The 24849-nt window shown below is 32.6% G+C and overlaps 1 protein-coding gene across 50 annotated transcripts in view; it reads right to left on the bottom strand.

The window, feature by feature from the left end:
* Positions 1-1900: 1900 nt before the first annotated feature.
* LOC111426813 (Down syndrome cell adhesion molecule 1) overlaps positions 1901-24849 on the bottom strand; it is a 51958-nt gene continuing 29009 nt past the window's right edge. For 20 of the 50 annotated variants that reach the window (XM_071194182.1, XM_071194179.1, XM_071194183.1 and 17 more), the window contains exons 10-24: positions 12180-12299; positions 11952-12125; positions 11101-11894; positions 10795-11050; positions 10583-10738; positions 10213-10518; positions 9464-10142; positions 9236-9402; positions 8663-8854; positions 8366-8530; positions 7959-8081; positions 7163-7381; positions 6092-6400; positions 5338-5398; positions 1901-3977 (exon numbers count right to left, since the gene is read on the bottom strand). In XM_071194182.1, coding sequence (XP_071050283.1) covers positions 3920-3977; positions 5338-5398; positions 6092-6400; positions 7163-7381; positions 7959-8081; positions 8366-8530; positions 8663-8854; positions 9236-9402; positions 9464-10142; positions 10213-10518; positions 10583-10738; positions 10795-11050; positions 11101-11894; positions 11952-12125; positions 12180-12299 — 3779 coding nt within the window. In that variant the 3' untranslated portion in view covers positions 1901-3919. Of the gene's footprint in view, positions 3978-5337; positions 5399-6091; positions 6401-7162; positions 7382-7958; positions 8082-8365; positions 8531-8662; positions 8855-8896; positions 9056-9235; positions 9403-9463; positions 10143-10212; positions 10519-10582; positions 10739-10794; positions 11051-11100; positions 11895-11951; positions 12126-12179; positions 12300-13112; positions 13401-13635; positions 13924-14032; positions 14321-15787; positions 16076-17357; positions 17646-17723; positions 18012-18112; positions 18401-19758; positions 20047-20854; positions 21143-22629; positions 22918-23011; positions 23300-24161; positions 24450-24849 lie in introns of all 50 variants that reach the window. The other 30 variants (XM_071194186.1, XM_071194190.1, XM_071194165.1 and 27 more) reach the window with 19 other exon arrangements.

The raw sequence follows: 24849 nt of genomic DNA, 5'->3' as shown, positions 1-24849 counted from the left end.
TTTTGACATTACTTTGACATTTGACAGAAGGTGTTGACAACTTAATATTAAATAAAAAAATTAATATTAATTAATTAAGTTTATTATGATTTTTAATTTGGATTTTTATGTTATTTAAGAATTAATGCAGTAATATGCATTAAATTAAAATAATTATAGATTTATATATTTTTAAATATAAGTAAAATATTTTTAATGAAGGACAAGCTAACAACTGTAATTAATTATGTATTTTAATGTTTTATTATTTTGTGATATATTCATAATATCAAGATAGGTCAAGATAGGTAGCTTTCTATCCGATTACAAACTTTACCATACTTGGACTCACATTATTTTTAATTTACATAAATGACATTTCTTCTTGTTTTAAATTCTCCTATTCTATGCGGATGATAATAAAATATTTACAAGAATCGGCCCAAGTCTTGACTGCCTAAGGCTTCAGGAGGACCTTGACCGTCTGCCTATGACAAATGCCAAAAAATAACGTGTACACGGAAACGTTATCCTATTAACATTAACTACAACATTAATGGTAAAGCTATTATCTTTACTGACAGAGTTAAGGATGTTGATATTATACTTGATGCTAAATTGAGATACTCTCGTTTTTCAAGCAGAAGTTCTTGTTTAAATTTCTGTACCATTTTGGCCTACAATTCAGACCAACAGCTGAATCCACAATGATCAGAGAATGTACCAGCAACCTGAGAGAACTCACTAGGGGCGAGATCTTGAGTTATCGTGATCACCAGGTCACAAAGACATTAAGGGTAATAAAAGGCGGACAAGCTTGCCAAAGATGCAGCAACAACTCCCTTCATTGGACCCGGTTGTGAACTACAAAAAAAAAAACACTTAAAACAACTAATCAATAGTTGGGAGGCCTCAATGGTAGTCTCATGCTGGAAGAACTTCTAGGTCACAGACAAGAGTATGATAACTTCGTCGCAAACCAAAACCAAAGAGGTTTTATGCCTCAGCAAAGGGGATCTGAGGCCGCTTTCAGGCTTGAATGTCGGTTTTCTTTTGAAGCCAAATTATACCGTGAAGAAACCGCAATTATAGCGTGAAGAAATGTTACTATAGGTCAGTTTTGTTTTGAAACTCCAATTATAGCGTGAAGGAATGTCGGTTTTCTTTTGAACCCTAATTATAGCGTGAAGGAATGTCGGTTTTCTTTTGAACCCCAATTATAGCATGAAGAAACCGCAATTATAGCGTGAAGAAATGTTAGAATAGGTCAGTTTTGTTTTGAAACTCCAATTATAGCGTGAAGGATTGTCGGTTTTCTTTTGAACTCCAATTATAGCGTGAAGAAATGTTGGGATAGGTCAGTTTTGTTTTGAAACTTCAATTATAGCGTGAAGGAATATCGATTTTCTTTTGAACCCCAATTATAGCATGAAGAAATGTTAGGATAGGTCAGTTTTGTTTTGAAACTCCAATTATAGCGTGAAGGAATGTCGGTTTTCTTTTGAACACTAATTATAGCGTGAAGGAATGTCGGTTTTCTTTTGAACCCTAATTATAGCGTGAAGGACAGTCGGTTTTCTTTTGAACCCTAATTATACCGTGAAGAAACCGCAATTATTGTATGGGTCTCTTATAGTTTCGGAGATAGCCTATGCGGATAACGAATTTGGAACACCTATACAGTACTTACTTCTGCTTGCGGCATTTGATGGCTCGCTGAGTATCCCTCAGAATATAGCCCTTCTTCTTTTTTTAAATTCTTTAAGAACTGCTTTAAAAACAAGACCTTAGAGCAATACTAAGGTTCATCAAGGACCTACATTTGCCCTAATCTTTTGGAGGGCTTAGGTTGCACTAGATCTTTAGTATCGGTAGGTCGCGGTGACGAAGGATTTTATGAATATTTTAAATAAAACAATAATTGATTATTATAATTAATTTTATTAATTAAACCCAAGATTAAAAGACATTATTACTTTGGTACAATTCTAAAAACAAAGTGCTATAACACAAAAACAAAGAGAAATCAATTTAATAGTTTAAAAACTCGATTGCTGATCGCTTTTATAAGATAAAAACGTAATAATAATAATAATAATAATTAAAAGAACTGTATCAAATGTAAGCGAATAAACAGCCTAAAATTAATAATAAACTCGTAAAAATAAGTCGAATAAATTGAGTTGGTAGTCATAATAATATCATGATGAATAATGAAATAAAAAAAGTAAAATAAAAACAATCCTTGTAGTTAATATCGTGATCGACTTAATATCTATAGATTATACAATTATATAGTTATGCACACTTACAGAGAGACATCTAGAATGGCATTTCACATGAATAGTTTTATTATTTATACGAATAGTTTTAAAAATCACAAAAAAATATTAAAACGTAAAAAAAGATAAATTCTCATTAATTTTTTCTCTTTTAAAAGTTGGACATAAAACGATTTAATATGACTAGTATCATGAGAATTAATTAAACTTTTTTAGTCACGTTTTTTCCTTATTTGTTTTTTTTTAAACAATTTATTTATCGAGATGTTTCCGTCAAATTTGTCTACTACGATAGGAACATATTCCTGCATCACACATTTTTTCTTTTAAAATCTTTCTTAAATCTTTTTAAAAGCTTAATCAAGACGGTTTGCTTTTTTTAATAGAAACATCGCAATGAATAAGTCGCAAATACAACACGAATTCCACACAAAAATGCCACATAAGAAAAATATTTGCTTATTCTAAAATATAACTATACTTTTTTTGTTTATTATAATTCCGTTATATAGGGGAGCGAAGCGTTTTGTCTATTTTGCTTGTTTTTTTATTTCAAAATTTTTAACATTATCGTATATTTGAAATATTTTTGTTTTTATAATCTAAATAGTTTAGGCAAGATATACGTGATTTTAAATGCTTTTTATAACCTACATCTATGAAGAAATCTATACGCATAATAAAATAATGTTAAAAAATTATTGAAATAAAAAAGTTTAAATTCATCATTTATCTTGCCTTCACTGAAGCTCTATTATTATTTTAATAGCAATAATATTTCCTGAATTACTTATTATGTATAAAACAAGTTGTATTGTAACGTTTTTGATTTGAAAACTTTTTATTTTCAAAGCAAAATCGTTTTTATATGTTTAATATTATGTAATGTTCTTATGTAAATCTAAAATCCAATATATCTACACTTAAAACACGGCATGCTTGTATATTAGAAACATTTAAAATGTTATGGACTAATCTAACTTCTAATTACTAAAAAGTAGAGACGATGTTCATGTTTATTTGGACCAAAAAAGAAAAGTCGGAAGCTGATATATGACTTTTAGACATAATTTTTTATTAATTTACATCGCCTATACCTAATTTCTGTGTAGCCAACAAAACTTACATCCGTTGGCGGGCACAACCTTTCATAGAGACCCACTTTGCGAAATAAAAAATTCCGCCAACGTTCACCAAAAAACAAACAATAATCTCCAAGCCTAAAAACTGAAAGTTTCGTAAAAACCTGTCTCGAAGCGAAAATAAAGCAAAATAAGAAATAAAAAGAATACGTTCACAATTCACAAACCTCAAAATATCACAAGACACATTGAGCCACACGTTGTTAAAAAAAATCAAATGATTAGCTAAGAAACTGAAATATGGGGAGCTAAATTGGCAAAATGTGTTTTTTTAAAAATGTTCCAATAATATTTTTTTTAAAAGCTTGACACGTTTACTTACTATTAATAAAGTAAAATAAAATAAAAACAAATTACATTTAATATTTTGTGCGTTTTAATTAATTATAAGTTACGATAAATGTAAATAAAAATTAAAAACGTTCAAGCTGTTAAAAAAAATGTTAATAACACAAAAATAAAAAGTTAACGAAAAATCGGATAAATTAATGTAAATTTCTTCTTGTAATTTACAAATTACACTGCCACAGTATCGTAGGCTGTGAGTCCGCCGTTGGCTTGCCCTGTTTCGTTTCTAAAACAGACCCCAAATTCATTATTAACATAAACAAAATGGTACCGTTAATTTTTGATAAACAAACTTTTTACTTTGTTACATGCAAAATAATTATACCAGACAACACAAAAAAACTCAGTGCGTTCTAAACGTCATAATAAATGAAAATGAAATAAATCAATATGAAACGAAAAATGTGTAAATATACGACACTTACGACTTCCTGTTTGAGAGGGTCATGAAAATTGATATAATTATCGGGTTAGATATAAGGTAACAGAAAAAGTTAAAGCCGATACTGATGTTTGGTTAATGTGTAATGACAAAACCTTTACCAAATAAATAATAATAATGAATGGTGAATTAATTAATAATGAGATGTGGATTGAGTGTATTCCACATTTCTTTTCATGATTATTATGGGTTAGTAAGATGAGTTATTTTTTATAAATGTGAATTTATCAAATATGTTAAAAGGATTTTAAAATATTTTAAAAAACATGTTTTTTTCCATTTAACATATTAAGGTTTTATGCAGATATATTTTTAGGTTTTTGACAAAACATTGTAAGCGACACTTTTATCTATCATTAAAACATCTTGTGTAATTACTATTTAGTGAAAACGAAACTATATTTTTAGAAATTAGTTGGAGTAGTTTACATTTTTTATTTTGGTTTTTGAAAAGTGCAGAATATATGTGATAGACTTCTACAGGACAATTAAGATGCAAACAACAGGCAATCAACCGAAAAGCAGTGTGAGTAAAAGCAAAGAAGGACAAATACTAACTGAAAGGGGCGAGATGGAACCAATATTTCGATGAATTACTAACATCGTGCACCAAGGAGAAAAAAGTGTAAAATGATAAAAAACAATGAGATAAGGAGTAGATAAGAACACTGCTGGGTTCCTAAAAATTAGTGAAAAGGCAGCAGAAAGAAGACTCTATGCAAATATGAAGCTCAGAAAACCAAATCTGCATACAAACATTGTTTTTGAGTTTTTGGAGCAACATTTCGGAAATATCTACTCATTACAGTAAGAAACGTTTCTTTTTTATACAGAACATTAGTCAGACATCCATATTAATTTCATAACTTGCAACCAAATGGTTTTTAGAAATAATAGTGTTTGTAAGTCAAAAAATAAAAAGATATTGCATATGTAAAGAAATAAGTTAAAAAAAATATAAAATAACTAATAATTCTTGTTTGCCACTATAGTTTTGATCTTTGTCACTTACAATGTTACATCAAAAACATATCAATATTTGAATAAAACATATTTCTATTAGTAAAATTGCAGATATTGTAACAAATAGTGATAAAACACATTTTTTTCTTGATAATTTTAAATGTTACTATCTGACAATTACCTCTCAAGCAGTTTTCTCATTTCCTCGTGGTTCATGCCATCCTTGGAGCTATTTCTCATTACTGAAACAAACCACACACATATCTCTACACGACCACAATACCTCACGTATTAAAAAAATAAATAAATTCAATCATCACTGAAGTGGGTGCGAAGAAATTGTTGATTAATATCAAAAAATTAGTGACACACATCATGCCGTTAAACACAAATTTGATTAAAACAAAAAGAAATAACTTGGTATAGTAAAAAAATGATATTAAAAACTTAAAACAAAATTCGAATCATGCCACACAATGATATCAAAATATATAAATGTATTTTCGTAAATGTTGAGACAAAAATATGCGTATGATTTTATTTCATATTGTAATTTAACACAAAATTATGAATTAATCATGATTTATGAATGATTTTTTGCTCTTTTTTTTTTGAAAAAGAAAGATGTTTCTAATTTCTAAAAGGAATAAATAAGAAAAACCACGCAACTCGTTCAGAACGAAACCACTTACCTTGGTCACTTTCTGAAAAGAAAATGTTTTTGTAGAAAAATTCATTTTTATTTATTCATCAAAAAAAATTAATTAAAGAAAGAAACTTTAATAGTGAATCGGGGTTAATATTTAATATGAAACTAAATCATTTTGAATTCAAAAGCATGATAATATCAAAAAAATCAAAGCTTAAACTAGCGCTATCATTATTTTTTTTCGATATTAATTTTTTTTTCAAGTTTTTTTTCGTTAATTACTTACCACCATAACTATTCGTATTTATCAATTGATCTCTATCGCATTCGGCTTCAGAAATCTCATTACTATCTTTCGAGTCGTTGAATGATGGGTCGTGGTTACGTGGTGGTGGTGGTGGCGGTTCGGGACTGTTGTTGGCTTGTTGTTGTACTCTCAAAGAACCCAAAGAACGACGTCCGATTGATCCACGACTTCCATATTGATCGTAAGGGTTATTATATCCACCATATTGAGAGCCATATTGTTCATCTTCTGGTGCGCAATTTGCTGGATCATCATATTCAGGTCCAGGAGAATAAATACTTCCATTTCCTATTAAAATACAAATAAAATTAATACAAATGTAATATATTAATTCAGCTATTAATAAATGTTAAATTATCAAATTACAGCTCTTAGGATATTTGTTGTTATAACGTTAATCCAAATGATTCTAGTTCTAGGTATAGTGTTAGTTCTAGTTTTCGACTTCCACTATCAGTAGAACTAACAGCAGAGCTAGAACTAGAATCATTCGGGTTTAGCCGTCTTAAGAGACGTGCGGCTAAACCCGAGTGATTCTAATTCTAGGTCTAGTGTTAGTTCTAGTTTTACACTAGCACTGTTACAGTGTAGAACTAACACTATACCTAGAACTAGAATTATTTGGATTTAGCCGCACGTCTCTAAAGACGGCTAAATCTGAATGATTCTAGTTCTAGGTATAGTGTTAGTTCGTGATCTAGCACTTGCACTGTCACTAGAACTAACATTAGACCTAGAACAAGAAACATTTAGACATGTTACATTTTATGTAGGACACAGTAAGTAGGTACGCCCTGGTTTCTATGAAAATTTATTTTTGTATATTGCATCTTAACTGAAATTCACTGTATACCGACTTTCAATGATTTCATTGGTATTACATTCAGATCACTGGGTAGAAATCACATTGCATCATCTGCTGCAGTCTGATATATATAGATAGCTACGCAGCTCTATGCCGTCACTATCTTTCTAAGTGAATCGAACTTGAGTTGTTCCCTGATAATATTACTAAATATTCTAGAAATTTTAGCTCAACAAATATAATACCTTGAGATCCAACTCTATCATAACGTCTATTTTGTCTTGGCATTGATTGAGAACCAGCTCTTGAGTGCATTTGATGAGGAGTGTTCATTCCAGAAGGTCCCATTGTGCCGGTATGTGGATGAGGGAATGTTTGGAATTGCATGGCTTTAGTAGGGTCCATTTCTTCGCGGAATCCAAGAAGATGGAAAGTGGCGTAGGGGCAAATTTCGTCGTCCATGCCTATAAATTATATTATTTTTCTTTAATCAATTTTTCTTAATGTAACAAGAATTAATATCAAATTTCTTTTATTATGTACTAATTGTAATTATGAAAATGTATACATGAAGTAACAGCGTATACATGCAAGGTTTTCTCATGCTTTGTGGGTCTTAACATCTATCAATTTCATCGGCAAAGCAAACATTTATATTTAGTATATTTACAGGATTTTTTTTCTTGTCACGTACCTAAAGATGTTATGTTGTCTTTGAGGTACCGTTATTTCAGCTTTCCCAAGTAATTAATTTATACTTGAGGCGATGGATATATTTTAAAGTATTTTTTTAAAGAAAAAATGAATGTTGATTAAAAATTTGTTATAATTTTTTTAATCTTATTTCGCAAGATTCTTTTTTAAATAACCAAATAAATTCTAAACAATAAAAAATCCTTAGTTAGTAAATAATAGTACTAAAGAAAAACTTGTTAGTAAAAAAGAAATAGTATGATTAAAAGCAAGAGATGACAAAAAAACAAATATTAAAATAAATGATGTGAAATAAACGAAAAGAAATATAAAAAGAGGGTACCATACATCTGTGCTGTTTACCTCGATGGGTATGGATAGTGTCATTGGAACCACGTCTGCTATTCAGTTCCTCATAAAGGTGTCTCCTGGGGTCCCAAGTCGAATGAGATCGATAATGGTTGCCTACACCTACATACATACGAGTAACGATAACAAAATTCGTGAGAGCCCAATTTCTTTGTTACTGCTGAGGGGAAAAACGTGATCCAAGTGCAATAACAACAACAACGTCCCTTAATTATTTTTTTTAACAATAGACAATAAACAAAGAAAAAGTTAAAAAGCAGGCAAAATTCACCGAGTTATTTTCTAAAAAGTAACCAACTAATAAGTGGCAAAATTGTTAAGTTTTTTTGATTTATTTTTTGGGTGGTGATCATGCTTACAGCAATGAAGATGAAAATGATTCTTACTTATGGTACCTCGCTTGATACGGTCGCAAGTGTTGTAGTTAGATCCTGGAACCGGGGGAAGTTTCCTATTGGGTGGGGCGATGTAACCAAGTTCATCACGAAGATCTGGGCGACGTTTATCCAATGTAGATGTTGCATTAACTGATTGGTTGTAAACGACGTCATCTAAAACAGGATACAATCTTAAGTAAATTTTAACAACAGAAAGGAACATATTAAAAAGAAAAATAAAAAAATCATGCTGTAATACAGATAAACACAATCATAAATGAAATAAAACGTATCGAGACAACATACAGTCACTACGCAGTCTAGTTTGAGTAGGGCCTTGATTGCGCCTGGTTAATGCAACGCAAATAACAACAACTCCGACCAAAATAACAATAATTGTTGCGCAGATTGGTACAGCAATGTTAAGATCGACCCATTCGGGAAGCCATTGGAATAAGATCCTGACGTCGGGAGTTTCCCTGATCGGAGCGATGGTTCCTGTAATTGAACGAAACAAGAAAGAAAAAATTATTTATTTACCTTTGTGATAATATCCACGGCCGCGTAACACGCAAATAACAATAATCGCTACGATTATAACAAAGACGGCGGATACAACGGGCACCACAAGGTTCATATTGGCCAGGATTATTTGGAGGGTGTCTTCTTTGGGAATTTCACGGGCCGGGGCAATAGTACCTGAAAAGAAAAATTTAAAAATACCCGTCGATTAATATTTCAGGTACTATTGCGTGATGAAGCAGAAGAAAATAAAAACAAAATATAAAAAAAAAGAAAAAGATAATAATTATTTAATATAGGAGTAATAATAAGTTACATATTACAAAAAATATTCATAGTCATCTAAAATATCATTACCTCCAGCGGGAGTAAGAGTAGCAAATTCATATTCTCCAACAGTAAATCCAGCGTTGTTGTGGGCTGTAACACGAATATTGTACCATGTGGCTGCGTCCAAGTCCAAAACGACAAAGTCCCCATCGGATTTAACATTGTTAGATACTTGAATCCATTCGTTGGTAGTCCTATGTAAAAAAAAATCAAACTCATTAAAAACATAAATATTTTAATTTTTTATCAACAAACTTCTTTCTAGTTTCCACGACGGAATACAACATCGGGCATCCACCATCAGACCATTCTTTCATACGAAGAGTAATACTCATAGATAAAACTTCAATGAATTTTTCAGCGCTCGGAACGATTGGTTTATCTCCTTTAGTCCTGGTATTCATGGTTGGCGAAGGATCACCCATTCCAATGCTGTTGTAGGCGGTTACAAAAACTTGATAACGAGTTCCACAAAGCAATTTAGTAAGAGTGTAAGTTTCAGTGCTAGCCGGTACTTGTACAGTTTCCCAACTTCCAAATTCCGGTTTATAATGAATCGAGTATCCATGGATTGGTTCAACTTCAGTCGCTTGCGCTTTTAGTTTAACGGTCAAAGAATCGGTGGTAGCAGTCGGTAAGAAAACTTGAGGAGCGTGTGGTGGGGCGTTTACCAACAATCGATGGGAAACAGAATCTTGACCAAATGAATTTTCAACGTGACAAGAATATTCTCCAGCATCTGTACGTGTAACATCTCTGATAAACAAAGAACCATCCTGTTGTTGTCTGATGCGATCGTTTGATGTGAAGGTGACTCCATTGATTTTCCAGGTAATTATTGGAGCGGGAATTCCAACAGATAAACATGGAAGAGTCATATCTTCTTTGTAAATTGTTGTGAATGTATCGTCGAATGAAGCAATCTTTGCGGGAACTTTAAAATAATGAAAAATAATTAATATAATCTTTGTTGAAAAAAAATCATAATGAGTCATTTTAAATACCATTTGAGCTTGGAGAAACAGTAATTTTCTTTGATGGTTGTCCTTCAGCGATGCTTGTCGATGCAGTAACCCAGAATTGATATTTCAAAATGCTATTTAATCCCTTGGCTTGATAATTCAAATTTTGGTGTTTCGGATGAGGAACAATTTTTTGTGTTTTTACTTTGTCAGAGCCGCTTCCTTCTTCTTGTACATAAACGGTGTATTGTTGGATGATTCCGTTGGGTTCAGTTGGTGGTTTCCAGCTTACAAGAATTGAATCAGATGACATTACGAGAGCTTTTAAAGCGCTTGGTGCTTCAGGAGCTGTTATAAAAAAAAGGATTAATTCTATTAATTACAAACGTCAATTGAAAAATAAAATTTTTACCATCTTGGTCAGTTTGGCAATGAATTAATCCGCTACGAACTCCGTCTCCTCCAGAAGTATAGGCCAAAACTTCCATGCTATAGTTAGTGTACTTTTTGAGACCATGAAGAATAGTTTCGCTTGATGCAGTAATTTTGGTATCTTTGGTGTTTTCGGCTAAAGATATTAATACATAAATACACCCAACAAAATTTTTTGCTTAATCAACTTACCATACCAAGTATCAGATGGACCATAAATAACTTTGTAACCTTTAATAACACCGTTAGCAGAATCCAAAGTAGGGGACATCCATGAAACGCGAATTGTTTGGGCTGTTAAGGTGGTACAAACTGTATCGTGTGGTGGTTGTTCCGGTGCTCCTTCAGCTGTGTAAGCTTTGACTGCTTCACTAACTGGTCCTGAACCAATTCTGTTAAAAGCTTGGACAACGACTGAGTATTGAGTGTAGGTTTTCAAGTCGGAAATCTACAAAATGAAATAAAGTAAAAGATAAATATGTTTTAAAAAAATCTTACAAGGAATTGATGTTCTTTATCTTCTTTGTTAAATTCAACGGTCTTAAAAACATATTTGTCTGTGGAAGATTGTTTGATTCCAACGTAATATCCAAGGAGGTCACCATTCCATTCAGAACGTTCTGGTGGTTTCCAGAAAATTTTTAAAGAGCGTTGGTCATTAGCTTCAACACGAATGTTGGTTGGTACACCACTGGGTGTTTCTTCAGCTGTAATAATTGTAACAGTGTCTGATGGGCCGCTTCTTCCCAAAGTGTTTTCGGCAACAATTCTGATATGATAAGTAGTGGCAGGTTTTAAGTTAGTTACTCCGGCTTCGGTGGTATCTCCAGGTACCAATAAACGTTCCATGACATCCCAAGAAGCTTTGCTTGGTTTATATTCTACTTGGTATTCGGTGATTTGAGAGTTTCCATCGTATGGTGCTGCCCAAGCTAATTGAACGGATCTACCAGATTTGTCGAGAACTTTTAAGCCATATGGTACTTCAGGAACTTCTTGTACAATTAAGTTAATGCTTGTATCATCACTTCCAAAGGCGTTATTGGCTACACAAGTGAAAACAGCGCTGTCAGATCTTTCGGTTCCATTAATGCTTAAATCAGATAAAACGCCGGTTGGTAAAATCTCTTCGCGGATCGTGTATCTTCGGTCTCCTTTTGAATCTAAACGTTTGTGGTTGATGTTCCATAAGATACCAATTGGTTTTTCTCCTTTAGCTTCGCATTGAAGCACGGCTGGGTCACCTCGTCTTGATGTTTGGTTGCGGAGTTTTACGTCAAATTGTGGTGGGGCTATTTAAGAAATAAATATTGAAAAAAATCCGGAAGATTAGAATCTATTAAAATAACCTTGAACGCTAATAAGAACAACTGCAGATAAACCAGATCCAATTCCATTTACGGCTTCGCATAAATAATATCCTTCATTTTTCTTTTGAATGTTATTGATCATTAAAGTACCGTCTTCAACGCGAATATCTGGGTTATTCGGCTTAAAATCAGTGTAATCACCAGGTTGGCCGCCTAATAAAACATCGTTTTTGATTAATCCAAAAAGAAGATAAATAAAAAAATTACCAGTTGCTTTTTTCCATGTTACGGAGGGTTTTGGGAAACCATCGGCTTTACATTCAATAGCGGCGTCAGAACCTTGAGCAAAAGCTCTATCAGTTGGTTCCAAAATCCACCTTGGTGGTACTAAAAGGTGAAATATTTGGTCAGATATACGAACTTTAAAACTTACGTGGATTTTACATGCAAAAGCAATGCTTACAATTTTTATTGATAGTGTCTTGAAATTTGTTCGCAAAATTATTTTTAATCTAATAAATTTTTTTGAAATTTAAGTTATTTTAAGACACTTTCATATTATTTACCAAAAATGTTCTTATGCAAAAATTTGATTGATTAAATTAAATTAATTAACATTTTTGGCAAATAAAAAAAGAAACATCTTTCTTTTTTGTTAGCAAATAATATTGAATTAATCAATTTTTTTAAGAAAGATATTTATTTTTATTATGTGCAGCATTTTTATTAGTTTGCAACCAAAAGAACCAATGAGAAAAAGGTGACAACTCAAAAAGAACTAACTTAAAAAAGTGAATTTATTTTTTTTTCAGCATGCATTAATCAAAAAAAAAATAATAAATGTTAGTAACATAAAAAAAGAAACAAAAGGAACATAAAGAAAAAGTGCTGTGACGGGACGAAGGTTGAGGATAAGATTTCTGACACCTTTCGAAAAAAATCACTTAGCCTCGGCGTTTCGGGAAAAATTTGGATGGATACGAGGATTTGAAGGAAATTGCCGAGGCGTTATCAAGATGACTTATTAACCCTAAACCATGGACAATAAAATCACAAAATCATATTCAGTTTGTGTTATTATTCAAATCAAATGTCCCACAACCAACAAGAACGAGAACAAAACATACAAAAAAAATAATTGGAAGACTCAAACAAACAAATAGAGAGTGCACACGAACAAGTGAACGAACTTATGACTACCATAAACGAACAGTGAAGTCGTATAGTGATTTATGCCTGCCTGATTCTGCGCAGTGCACGTGTAGTTTCCACTGTTGGACGCATCTATGCTGGTTATTAATAAAACACTCATTTTTGAACCGATATTGTTAACTATTATATTATGTTGTGTCGATAATTTTTCGCCAGAAAACATCCAAAATAGTTCTATAGGACTGTCGCCTTCTGAAACGAAACATGTCGCTTGAGCATCCTGCCCCGAATGGACTGGGGATTCCCCGAAAGTAAACGGAACTATTCTGGGGTTTACTGAAAAGAAATCATGTCATAGAAGATTTTTACTATACAGAGATATTAAGATATTTAATATTTCCTCATTGGTTCATTTAAAAAAGTATATAATTTAAAAATTCAATATTATTAAGAGTGCACATAAAACTTTTCAATTTGTCTAATATAAAAATAATAAAATATTAGGATAGAGTGGAAAAGGATTTTTTTCTATTAGATAATAATTTTCTATCACAATTTATTTCGCACTAACCGTTAACCTCTAAAATCGTAGTATATTCGGAAAAACCGGCTCGATTTTCAGCGTGACAAGTATAATTTCCAGCGTCGCTATAGAGCAAAGAATCAACTGTTAAAGAACTGCTTCGTTTTCCGATTGGAGTGATCAAAATTCCTGAAAGCTCTTCAACGTTTATTCCATTAACTTTCCAAGTTATTTTCAATGGTAAATCTCCATGTGAAACAGCACATGTTATCGAAGCGTATTGTCCAATTTCACTCGGATTTTCTTCGAAAGCAAAAGGAGCGATTCTGGGAAGAACTAAATAAATGATAAAAAGGATAGGATTTGAAAAAATAAATTGCTAATATAGTTTAAAAACAAAACAAAGAAGAAATTAGTTTTATCGAGAAATAACAAAATTAGTAACCATTTACAAGCAGTTCGGCAGAATGTTTATAAGATCCAGCCTTATTCCTTGCAGTACAAGTATAATTTCCAGAGTTGGTATAAGTAACGGATTCGATAGATAAAAACGAAGCTCTTCTTCCAATATTATTTAAAGTAATTTCGGGATATTCCTTAATGTTTTGGCCGTTTAGATCCCAATCAAATTGAACTGGAATGTCTCCTTCGGAAATTGAGCATGTTACTTGAACGTATTGTCCAGAATGTAAAGGACTCCCTTCGAATACAAATGGTGTAATTTTTGGAGGAACTATGAGAAGAATAATTAAGAAGATTAGTAAGATTAAGAACCTATTTCTAACTAGTTTCTAACAACACGTAATCTTTAACAACTCTGAGAACTCTACTCCTTTCGACTTTTTGCAACAACCAAATTAAAGAGACAAGTTCCGCACAGAATGTTGCTGGAATCTCAAATTGCATCTTCATTAACAAAAATCTTTAGAAACATGTCCAAAGAAATGCATTGCAAAGAGATTCGGATTATCGTGCCATTGTAATCAGTTCTAAAGTTGTTCTAATGATATCTACATGTATTTTCTGCTATATTGTTACTATCAGAACAAGACCTGATCATTCAAATGTCCCGTGGAACTCTTATTAAGGTGGCCCCTTCTTTTCTATTATTCAGTCTAGGCTTGCAGACCTTGACACTGTTGGTATCTACTATATGTATTCAACTATATTTGGCAATATTTTGAAAAAATCGTTTATAATAGGTAATGGGAAGAATTGTCCAATTTATTTTTCAATAAAAGACAAGTGAGGTTCTTTAATAAGGTTTTGGAAATGCAAAATAAGGCATAGATAAAAAAAAAAGGAGCAAGGGAGAAATTGGAAAACTAAGAAAAGAAATAGATAAAGTTGGAAAAAGATGTGTAATGGAAAAATGATAATGAAAGAATACTACTATAAGAAGAAAAATACTTATCAGAAAAGAGACCGTAGAGACAGGAAGTGGATTTGGTAGGAAAAAAGGTGGAGAAAAAGTAGAGAAGTTGGTAGCAGAGGTTTTATTTCCATTAATGTTATTTCTTTTCCAAGGAGGAGTACATTATGATTAAGTATTGCTAGTGAAGGCTTAACTCGTGTTTCCAGCATTACATATCTTGAAGTGAATCTTAATTCTAAGCTACTTTATAGCCACCAACAATTTCACTTAAAAAGGTTTTAAGTGTTTGTCTTTTTCAGCAGAGCCACTTCCTCCTTTTCTAGCGTTGAGGCCAGCAAGAATTTATATGTTATCCACATTTTTCTTGTTCTACCGCATTTATAAGACCTCCTGTGTTGCGAATGGTTCGTGAAGTATTTTTTGTCTATATTACCAGTCAAATTTCTGTTGGTATGATTAACAGGGAATTTTATTACTTTATGTTTTGAAATCGATGTGTGTCAAACTGACATTTCATTGAAAAAAATTCAGTTTTTGGGATTTATTTTTATACATAAATAATTGAAATAAAATAAAATCAAAATTTCTTAACCGCAACTATTTACTTACTGAAAATGTTACTAAATAACAAAAAAATTTTCTAAGATTTAAGTAATACCAACAGAAACCCTAAACATTTGACAGATATTATAGAAAAAAAAACTGTGTATGTTTCCTTTTTGGAGGGATTAATATGGATTTTAGTAAATAAATAATTTAAAAGAAATAAGGATGAAAATTGAAGAATAAAAATTATACAAATAACTAGCAATAAAAGAAATTAACCGTTTACTAAAAGCTCCGCCGTAAATTTAAATTCCCCTGCTTTATTCTTAGCGGTACAACTATAATTTCCTGAATTCGTGTAAGAAACTGATTCAATTGATAGAATAGAACTTCTTCTTCCCATAGCGTGGATATCAATTTCAGGAAAATTCTTCAAATTATTTCCGTTTAAATCCCATTCAAAACTAACCGGTACATCACCATCAGAAATCAAACAAGCTACTTGAACGTATTGCCCAGCATGTAAAGGACTCCCTTCGAATAGGAATGGTGTAATTTTAGGAGGAACTAAGAAAAATCGGATTCATAAATTAGATAACAAAAATGAATTAAGTTAATAGCACAAACTCAAACAATTACTAATAAATTAACCGTTTACTAAAAGTTCCGTTGTATGTTTAAATTCTCCTGCTTTATTCTTAGCAATGCAAGTGTAATTTCCTGAATTAGTATAAGTAACCGATTCTATCGAAAGAATAGAGCTCCTTTTCCCCATACTATTAATCCCAACTTCAGGAAAATTTTTTAAACTACGTCCATTTAAATTCCATTCAAAACTAACCGGTAAATCACCGTTAGAAATCAAACAAGTTACTTGAGCATAATCCCCTGCATGTAATGGGCTACCTTCGAAATCAAATGGTACAATTTTTGGAGGTACTAAAAAATAAATAGAAAAGATAAATGAAAAATAGAAAAAAATTAAAGGATAAAATTATGGATCGGTTAAAATGTTACAAAAAACTCATTGTATTTTTTAACGCGACTAACCCTTCACTTCTAATTCTACGCTATACTCGGTAAATCCCGCTTTGTTTCCTGCGCGGCATGTATAATTTCCAGCGTGTTCAATTCCCACGGAATCAATTATCAAAGAACTGCTTCGTTTGCCTAAAGGTGTTATCACCACACCGTAACTTTGGTCAATTTTACTTGCGTTAAAATACCAAGAAATTATTAATGGTAAATCACCGTGAGAAACTGCGCATGTGATTGAAGCATATTGTCCTAATTCTGTAGGATTTTCTTCGAAGAAAAATGGAGCAATTCTTGGTAGGACTAATTAAAAAAAAATTAATGGAAAATGAAGAAATTACATAATTATTACTTATTACTACAAAAAAACATAATAAATATGTACTTTCTAATAGCCAAGAAAATTAATAAAACTTAATAACCAGTAACTAGAAGTTGTGCTGTATGTTTAAAGTGTCCCGCTTTGTTACTTGCTGTACAAGTATAATTTCCTGCATTAATATAACTGACGGATTCAATAGATAAAAGTGAAGTTCTTTTTCCAACATTGTTGATACTAACTTCGGGAAATAAATCAAGATTTTCTCCGTTCAAATCCCATTTAAACTGAATTGGTAAATCGCCTTCTGTTATTAAACACATCACCTGAATAAATTGTCCAGAATGCAGTGGATTATCCTCGAATTCAAATGCGGTAATTCTGGGAGGAACTAATTAGGAATAAAAATAGGATTCAAATAGATTAAAAGAAAATGTTAAACTAACTAAACTTGGTAATGACTAAAATTGATGGAAATAATTATTTTATTCTAACCATTAACCATTAATGGTGTGGTGTGAATGGCTTTTCCAGCTTTATTCGTAGCTATACAACTGTAATTTCCTGTGTTCTCATAAGACACCGATTCAATGGCTAATAACGAGTTTCTTTTTCCAATTTTATCGATGGAAATTTCATTGGACTTGATTAAAGGTTTTCCATTCAATTTCCAAGTTATTTCCAAAGGTAAATCTCCTTCAGATATTAAACAAGCCACTTGTATCGTTTGACCCGATGATGCAGGATTGTCATCAAATTCGAAAGGTGAGATCTTTGGAGGGACTGCGTGGGGAAAGTGAATGGAGAAATTAATTTTAATACTACACTAAATTTAATTATTGACTTTAATAACTTGTTAACCGTTTATTAAGAGTTTGGCAACGTGACTACTGATTCCGGCGGAATTTTTGGCTGTGCAAGTGAAGTTTCCTGCGTTAGTATAAGAGACTGAGTCGATGGTTAACATGGAATTTCTATGACCAATTTTTCCAGTGTAAATTTCGGGAAATCCGTTGAGATCAACGCCGTTTAACGTCCATTGTATATCAATGGGCAAATCGCCAATTGGCACGAAACAAGATATTTGAACTGGTTGTCCTGCAGATACAGGATTATCTTCGAAAACAAATGGTGTTATTCGAGGAGGCACTAAAAAACAGATTCACCATGAAAGAAATTGATAAAGGTCAATTAAGGATCAAGGATAAATTAGTAAAAAATCTAAAACAAATCATTTCAAAAATTCTAACCATAAACCATAAGAGCTGTTGTATAAGTAGCTGATCCAGCTTTGTTGGTTGCTGTACAACTATAATTTCCACTATTCTCGTAAGAAACGTTATCAATAGCTAGAATAGAGTTCTTCTTTCCGATTTTTCCAATAGAAATAGTACTAGAATCACTAAGTAATTTTCCATTAAGAGTCCAATGAATGTTTAATGGCAAATCACCTTCCGATACAAAACAAGCCACTTGAATTGTTTGTCCGGATGATGCAGGATTATCATCGAATTCAAAAGGAGAGACTTTGGGAGGAACTAAGAAAATAACGTTAAATTTTTTTACTACTTTTGCAACTAAGATTCTATAAACTACAATTATGTAAAATTAATAAAAAGCAGAAATTTCATTGACCGTTTACGTTTAAATGGGTAACATGAACATCTTCGCCTGCTAAATTTTTCGCCCTACAGCTATAGTTTCCAGCGTGTTCATAAGAAACGGGTTCTATGGTTAGAAAAGAACCCCTTTTTCCCATTTTCCCAGAAGATATATCATTAAAATCACTAAGCGGCTTATTATTGAACGCCCATGTTATTTCCAATGGAAGATCACCATCAGAAACAAAACATGTCACTTGAATCGAGTGTCCAGAAGAAACAGGGTTATCTTCGAAGATAAATGGTGTAATTCTTGGCGCAACTATTAACACACAAAGGAGATAATTTGTTTAAAGGAAAATGAAAAATATTTTTATTTTATGGAAGTTTTGACGGACACAATGAGTGGTGCAAGCAAATTAATTTAAAGCACACCAAAAATGCGAAACACTATAATTATGAAAAAATGATAAGCGAAGCTAATATTAAGCGAAATAACCATTGACGAGTAGTTGAGCAGTGTGCCTATCTTCAAAACCTTGGTTTCGTGCTACGCATGTGTAGAAGCCAGCGTGTGCATAAGAAACCGATTCGATGGTGAGCATTGACGTCCTCGGTCCCACTTTAGCGGCGGAAATTTCCGGAAACGCTTCTACGTCCGTGTTATTGAAATACCAAGTAATATAGAGAGGGAAATCGCCTTGAGCCAAGCAGAAGGTTTGAACGTATTGTCCTTGTGAGGTTGGGTTACCCTCAAATTCGAAGGGAGTCACCTTTGGAGGAACTAAAGAGAGTTAAGTCTAATCGTAAGTTAATAACTAAAGATAAATTAAATTAATTCAAACAAAACATTAAAAAATATTTCAATTTAAACTATAATCTACCGTTTACTTTCAAGTTAGCCGAATGACTAGTTTCGCCTGCGGCATTCTTTGCTAAACACTCATAAGTTCCAGCGTGGATATCTTCTACTGATTCAATAGACAATTGACTTATACGTTTATTTGTTCTCATAACAGATACTCCGGGTTGATCTATAGCCGTTTTGTTATTTAGTACCCATGATATTTCAATTGGATAATCGCCTTTATTTACTGTGCATGATACCGAGACCATTTCGCCGGAATTTACTATATTTTCGCTGAATTCAAACGGCGCAATTGCGGGAGGAACTGTCACAATAAATTATCCATAGTTTGTTACAAAGGAAACATCATTGAAAGGATAAAAATTAGTATAAACTATTCTAAAATCCATGCAAAAATTCTAAATTAAATCTAAATCTCTATTAGTACCATTAACTAATAAAACCGCCGAATATCGAGCATATCCTGCAGCATTTGAAGCTAAACATTCATAAGATCCGCTGTGAACATCCTCAACAGAATCTATAGAAAGTTGACTGATTCGCTTATTTGTTCTCATAATGGAAATTCCGGAATGATCAGTTACAGAAATGTTATTTAACGTCCATGTAATATTTATTGGAAGATCTCCTTTACTAACTGTGCAAGATAAAGAGGCCATATCTCCAGAATTAACAACCTCATCCCCAAATTCGAAAGGAACGATTACAGGAGCAACTACAAAAGGAACAGGATTATACGTGGGAATAAACGAAATCACATTTAATCTAATTTGTGCAGTTAAAATCCTTTTTAATACCATTAATATACAAAGTTGTTGAATGAATAGTTTCACCCGCGATGTTTTTAGCTTTACAAGTAAAATCTCCAGCGTGATGCGGTTGCACGGAATTTATAGTTAACAAACTAGTTCGTCCACCAATCGGAATCGTTGTTATTCCTAACACGTCGAGGATTTCTTTTCCATTCAAACTCCATTCTATTTTAAGTGGTAAATCACCTTTGCTTACGTAACAAGTAATTTGAGCGCTATCTCCAGTGTTTGATTGGCCTTCAAACTCAAATGGGGTTATATGAGGGGCAACTGTAAGAAGGTTAAATGGATGATGAGGGAGTAAAATAGAAAATAAAAAGCTTTTTAAATTTTCCAAGTACCATTAACATGCAAAATTGAGGTATGTGCGGTTTCTCCTGCTAAATTCATCGCTTGACAAACATATTTCCCTGCGTGTTCAGCAGAAATTTGATCGATGTTCAAGTAACTCGTTCGAACATTTATCATGTTTACAGTAACTCCGGGAGTTTGTTTTATATCACGACCATTTAACAACCAAGTTATATTAAGAGGTAAATCTCCTTTAACGGAACATGTAATCGAAGTCATATCACCGGTGTTCATTTGATCTTCGAAGGTGAAAGGAACAATTTGAGGAGCAACTGGAATGGTTTTATACATAATAGAATAGTACAGAAACGATAAAGAATATTATTAATACAAAAACTAACATAATTATCAATATTCTACCGTTAACTTGGAGATTAGCCGAAAAACTATGTTCTCCTGCTTTATTTTTCGCTAAACAAGTGTATTTTCCGGCGTGTTCAGCGTTGATTGATTCTATGGTTAAAGTGCTGAGTTTTTTATTAACCAACACTATTGTAATTCCTTGATTTTCCTTAATTGGTTGATCATTTAGAAGCCAAGAAATATTAATAGGCGAATCTCCTTTAGAAATTGAGCAAGCTACTGAAACACTGTCCCCAGAATTCATTTCTTCTTCGCCAAATTCGAAAGGAAGTACTTGAGGAGCCACTGATTCGGAAAATTAAAAGGATATTTGAAAACGTGCAACGAACTTATTTAACATTTAGATTTAATATCTAAATACCTTAAAGCTAAATTAATTTAAGTACCATTAACATGTAAATAAGCCGAATACGAAGTTTTCCCTGCGATATTTTCAGCTGTACAAGTATACTGTCCGGCGTGATGAGCTTGAACCGACTCAATAGTCAATTGGCTAACACGTTTATTGGTATTGGCCACCGTGACGTCATCAATCGAACCTATGGTTCTATTTTCCAACGTCCACGAGATCCTAATTGGAAAATCTCCTTTAGTAACAGCACAATTCACGATGGCCATATCGCCGGAATTAACCACGTCTTCACCAAAATCAAAATGTAATATTTGTGGAGCGACTGAAATGAAAACGACGCGATGGGAGAAGTTTTATGTGCACTCTGCAGAGAACTGGGATGGATTTAAAATTATTATTTAAAAAAATAAAACAAAATTTTTAAAAAAATTGCTTAAAAAATGGTACCGTTTACGATTAATTCAGTTGTAAAGTATGCAGATCCAGCTAAATTTGAAGCTCTACAAGTATATTTTCCCGCATGCTCAGCATGAACTGAATCTATACTTAATCCACTTGATTTCTTTCCTACGCGCGAAATTGTTATTCCTGGTACCATATCGATTCTTTTCCCATTTAAAAACCAATCAATGTTAATTGGTTGATCACCTTTGTTTAAGGCGCATGTTATGTAAGCTGAATCTGCGGCATACAAACTTTCCTCGCCGAAATCAAACGGGATAATATGAGGTGGCACTAGATGAGTTTAATGAAATGAAAGAATGATAGAAAATAAAATAATGTTATGAAAAGTTTAAGTAGACGTAAAATTTAACAACCTCATTAACACTACCATTAATGAACAATTATTAGAATGAAATTGAGAGTAATAAGTGAAGCGATGAGTTTGGAGGAGGGTCAATATTTAGGTCACTAGCCTTTTTGTGAAATCAATTTATAACAAGCTATTCCGGTGACTTAATTGGTTTTAGTGATGAAATTAAAAACCATTATGCGGAGCATGGAAAAGAAATGGAATTGTAATAAAAATAAAAATATAAAAGTATAATGTACCATTAATAGTTAACAGTGTGGTGTAGAATGCCGAACCAGCTAAATTCGAAGCCCTACAAGTGTATTTCCCGCTATGATCTGCATTAACAGAATCAATATTGAGTCCACTGGCTTTTTTTCCAAAACGGTTTATTGAAATACCACTTGAATAATCGATTTTCTTCCCATTTAGAAACCAATCGATATTAATCGGTTGATCGCCTTTGTTCACGTTACACATTAATGATGCGGAATCCCCAGCGTTGAAGGCATCAACACCAAAATCGAATGGAGTTATATGAGGAGGGACTGAAGATTAAAGGATATTTTTAAGATGTAACAAATTCTAAATAATAAACTTAAAAAAAATTAAATTAAATTTGTATACTATTGATGGCTAATCCTGTAGTATAATAAGCTGACCCAGCGGTATTGGTAGCTTTACAGGTGTATTTCCCACTGTGATGTTCCTGAACTGACTCAATATTTAAAATGGAATTTTTCTTGCCAAAATTTCCGATCATGATACCGATCTCACCATCGATAGGTTTACTATTTAAAAACCATTCGAAAGCAATTGGAGTATCACCCATATTCAACGAACATGTTGCAGAAGTTGATTCACCCGCATTTAAAGTGTCCTGACCAAAATCAAAAGGAACGATATGTGGTGGAACTAAGATGAAAATATGAGAAAAAAGGAATTATTAGGACGAACAAAGTATCATATAACTCAAGCGTTAAGTGCTACATCAACATTAAGTGAGTACCATTAACATCTAAGGTTGCAGAATAATTTGTAGATCCTGCCATATTTATGGCTTTACAAGTGTATATCCCAGCATGATTGGCTGCTACAGACTCTATTGTTAGGGCACCGATTCTTTTCCCGTTTCTACTAGTAACGATACCAATTTCGTTTGTGGTGGGTTTAGAATTTAAGTACCATTCTATGGCGATTGGGCTATCGCCCTTAGCGATAATGCATTGTATCGAAACAGTATCACCCGAATTTACGGATTCATCACCGAATGAAAATGGTGAAATATGTGGCGAAACTAGAATAAAATAAAACTTGAAAATATTCATTAAAAGTGTGCTTGGTGTCAAAAAACAAAGGGAACTTAATTAATTAAAAAGAAATAAAGATATAATTATTACTATTGATGGATAACCCAGTTGTGTAATAAGCCGATCCAGCTAGATTTGTAGCTTTGCACGTATATTTTCCGCTATGAGATTCTTGAACTGATTCGATGTTCAAAAATGAGTTTTTCTTTCCTATATTTCCAATAATAATTCCATCGAGGTCGACAATTAATTTACCGTTCAAAAACCATTCAAATGAGACTGGAGTATCACCCATATTTAAGGCACAAATTGTTGATGTTGAAGCCCCAGCATTCATGGTTTCATGGCCAAAGTCAAATGGTGAGATATGAGGAGGAACTGAATATGAAAGGTTTTGTTATAAATTTAATTGGTTTTTAGGATAAAAATAAAATAATTAAATAAAATTTAATTTTATATACAATTTATAGCAAATCCCGTTGTATAATATGCCGACCCAGCTATATTTGTCGCTTTACATGTATATTTCCCACTATGCTGTTCTTGAACTGATTCAATGTTTAAAATGGAATGTTTTTTTCCAAAATTCCCAATCAGAATACCGTCAATATCAACAATGGGATGACCATTTAAGAACCATTCGAACAAAACTGGCATATCACCCATATTTAAGGTGCATGTAGCAGATGTTGATGCTCCAGCGTTCATTGTTTCATGACCAAAGTCAAATGGTGAGATGTGAGGAGGAACTGTATATGAAAAGGTTTTTGTAAATAATTTGTACATTGTAGGTTATGGAAATAAAGAAAATATAAAAGAAAAGCAATAAAATAAAACAAAATTATGTACTATTAATAGCTAATCCTGTTGTATAATATGCTGACCCAGCCATGTTAGTAGCTTTACAGGTATATTTCCCGCTATGATGTTCTTGAACTGATTCAATGTTCAAAATAGAATTTTTCTTTCCAAAATTACCAATCATAACACCATCAATATCAACAATAAGTTTTGCATTTAGGAACCATTCAAATAAAACTGGCGTATCCCCCATATTAATCGTACAAGTGGCGGAAGTTGATGCCCCGGCGTTCATAGTTTCGTGACCAAAATCAAATGGAGTAATATGAGGAGGAACTGTGTAACAATGATTAAAGGAATTTAAGTAAAAGTGAAAAATAAAGTTAAATTAGTGCATGAAAAGTAATAATCTAATTTCGATTTGGGTACCATTTACATCGAGCGTTGCAGAATAATTTGTCGATCCTGCCATGTTTGTTGCCTTACAAGTGTAAGTTCCAGCATGATCTGCTGCTACAGAATCTATAGTCATTGAGCTAACTCGTTTGCTAACTCTGCTAGTGAAGATACCGTCTTCGTTTGTAGCTAATTTAGAATTCAAGTACCATTCTATTTTTATTGGACTATCACCTTTTGCGATGATACACTGAATAGAAACGGTATCACCGGAATTTACAGTTTCATCAGTGAAGAAGAATGGTGATATATGAGGAGGAACTAGAATAGGATTTTAAAA

The sequence above is a fragment of the Onthophagus taurus genome, chromosome 2 (assembly GCF_036711975.1).
Source record: "Onthophagus taurus isolate NC chromosome 2, IU_Otau_3.0, whole genome shotgun sequence".
NCBI classification, from domain to species: domain Eukaryota; kingdom Metazoa; phylum Arthropoda; class Insecta; order Coleoptera; family Scarabaeidae; genus Onthophagus; species Onthophagus taurus.
This window is presented reverse-complemented; position numbering and strand designations above follow the sequence as displayed.